Source organism: Sphaeroforma arctica (genome assembly GCF_001186125.1).
Source record: "Sphaeroforma arctica JP610 unplaced genomic scaffold supercont1.3980, whole genome shotgun sequence".
In the NCBI taxonomy this organism is placed as follows: Eukaryota; class Ichthyosporea; order Ichthyophonida; genus Sphaeroforma; species Sphaeroforma arctica.
In genome coordinates, this window is record NW_014036578.1 from 1 (window position 1) to 2,654 (window position 2,654).

A 2,654-nucleotide genomic window follows, 5' to 3' on the forward strand; every position below is an offset into this window, starting at 1 on the left:
TTGATGTCTCTGTCATGGTGTGCACGTAACTCTCAGTGGCTATTCCGTCTCATTCTCCTTCGAACATAACACACCATATGGTCATATTAAAAAAAACCAGTTGAGATGAAAATTAGCAAATTACGACGGTAAACTATGTAACACATATTTTTATTATTATTGTTATTTTAGAAATAGATATTAATAAAAGGTCCAAACATGTGTGTTTGGGAGGCTATGATTATTGATTTAGCCGTATTTAAATACAGATTACATTGTCCACTCTTTTAACTACAGCATTTTCTGATTGGCGATCTGAATATCATGTGTATATCCGAGCTCGGCATGCGACTCACTCGCGTCGGCAATATTTAGTCATGAATAAGACCTGCGTGCTAGCGTAGCGTGTAACCTTGCACCTGTCAGTGTTTGATTATCTTCCGCTGAGACTACTACTGAGCCAGGAGCGGTCCCCAACATCGTGGGTTCTACTACCCGTGTACGCTTGTAGTTGTCGAGGTTTCATATACATACTAGTGTATCTGCCGCGGTATTAAGTTATACTGTCAAGTGGCCACTTGCTGTCAGCGTCGTCGCTTCTACTTGTAAACTGAAGTCCATCGTCAATACCCAAACACAACATTAAAAAAGCAGGTATGCTCCTATGTTAAGGCATAGCCTCCCAAGAAAGACAAGGAGGCTATGGTTATGTATTAGAGGTAGTATGAGCTCAGAGGCTATGGTTATGGATTAGAGGTAGTATGTGCTCAGAGGCTATGGTTATGGATTAGTGGTAGTAAGAGCTCAGAGGCTATGGTTATGGACTAGAGGTGGTATGAGCTCAGAGGCTATGGCTATGGATTAGAGGTATTATGAGCTCAGAGGCTATGGTTATGGATTAGAGGTAGTATGAGCTCAGAGGCTATAGTTATGGATTAGAGGTAGTATGAGCTCAGAGGCCATGGTTATGGCGGAGAGGTAGTATGAGCTCATGGTAACGTGCAGAAACGCGCGACAGATTGGCTCATAGGCAACCCGGGTGTGTGTAAAGCGGTCAATATTGCCAATGCAGATACTGAACCAGTCTCGTCTACTGGCTCAACCTAACATCCAGTTGTGTGCTGCTGTCTGTCTTGGTAGTCTGACACACAAGTTAAGTACCGAACTTCTCCTCTACCGCATCACTCAAGAGTTCAGGCCAGATAGCTATCCCCCGTATATGCGTTAGGAATGAAAGCACTCCCTAAGTTTTGCACGTGTGGTTATAATCTATATTTTATTGACATCCAGACTAGCAGATACGTTCTAGAGTTGGCGCACGTGTGTGGTTATAATCTATATTTTATTGACATCCAGACTATTACAGATACGTTTTAGTACATCGAAGAGTTGTTATTGCTGTTGCGCGGCTTCTTAATCTTCTCGATATTCTTAGTGATCATATCGTGAAGGATGAAGTAGTTATTGCGCAGATCCTGTTGAGCAAGGCAGGGTAAACGTTTACTATAAGTGGTAGACGAAGCAGTATGAGTGTGTACTATATGAATTGGGCGCAGCAGAATAAACGTACTGTAATAAGTAAATGGAGCAGAAAAAAGTACTATAGGAAGCCAACGGAGAAGAAAAACGTACTATAAAAAGTGGACGAGGCAGAATGAATGTTTACTATTTGAAGAGGGCGCAGCAGAATAAACGTACTATAAGAAATGGACAAAGCAGCATAAACGTTTACTCTGAGCGTGGAGCGATCCCTAAGCTCGTACCTTCATAACACAGGGCATTGCTAGTTGTTTGGTTGTGCGAAGTAGCGTGAGCTGTTTGCACTCTGGTTTCATGTCCACATGATTCGGATACACTGGCTATGCAATAGACATCTTCTACAAGACATAAGCAAGCACTGGCAAGGGAAAACGATGGACAGCGACCTGGGAACGAAGTGTCGAGTGGCTATATATCATCCACACACAAACACACACATATAATATATATATATATATATATATATATAAATATCCTATTCTCGTGCAAATGCACTTACATCACATCAATAGAACCTTATACGATGATGTATCAACACGTTCAACCAGCAGCAAACACAAAAATATACCAACACACCAAACTAACTAACGCTTACACACACCCGCACGCACCTGTGAGCACAGTCTGAGGTTGATGTATTCCTTCTCATCCAATTCGTTGACGCTCAGTCGGTAGTCCTTGATGGACGGGTACTTGAGCACCTTTGAGGCTAACTTGGCCCGCATGACAAAGTACTTGGTTATGCTCTCCAGCACGGTGAACCCGCTGTCTTCTGCCCGCGACAACTCGTTGACTGTCTCCTCCTATTGATAAACGCGTTGCGCAGGACGATGTTTGGTTTGTTTAGTATCGAAAACTGGATATGTAGGAGAAACGGATCTATTGATACAGTTAACGGCCAAATGAACGATCGATGAGCTCAGCGAACCAGAGACTCTTCTAGAGTGCTCATGGATTGCCCTCAAAATCCGCAATTTGTGTGCAGATATACATACATACATACATATATATATATATAATCGGATGCGTATACGTCTATGCAATTTAACATCAGTATTTTAATTACTAGGATAGTACGATGGTCAACATATTGATAGCAATGATCTTAGAATATAAATATAAACATATGCGTGCAG

The 2,654-nt window shown here is 41.9% G+C and overlaps 1 protein-coding gene across 1 annotated transcript; it reads right to left on the minus strand.

Moving 5' to 3' along the window:
- Positions 1 to 2,129: 2,129 nt before the first annotated feature.
- SARC_13972 (hypothetical protein) lies at positions 2,130 to 2,321 on the minus strand (the record flags this gene model as incomplete). The annotated part of the gene is made up of 1 exon (XM_014291897.1): positions 2,130 to 2,321. A coding segment is annotated over one exon (192 nt), but the record flags the coding sequence as incomplete, so codon positions are not given.
- Positions 2,322 to 2,654: the final 333 nt, after the last annotated feature.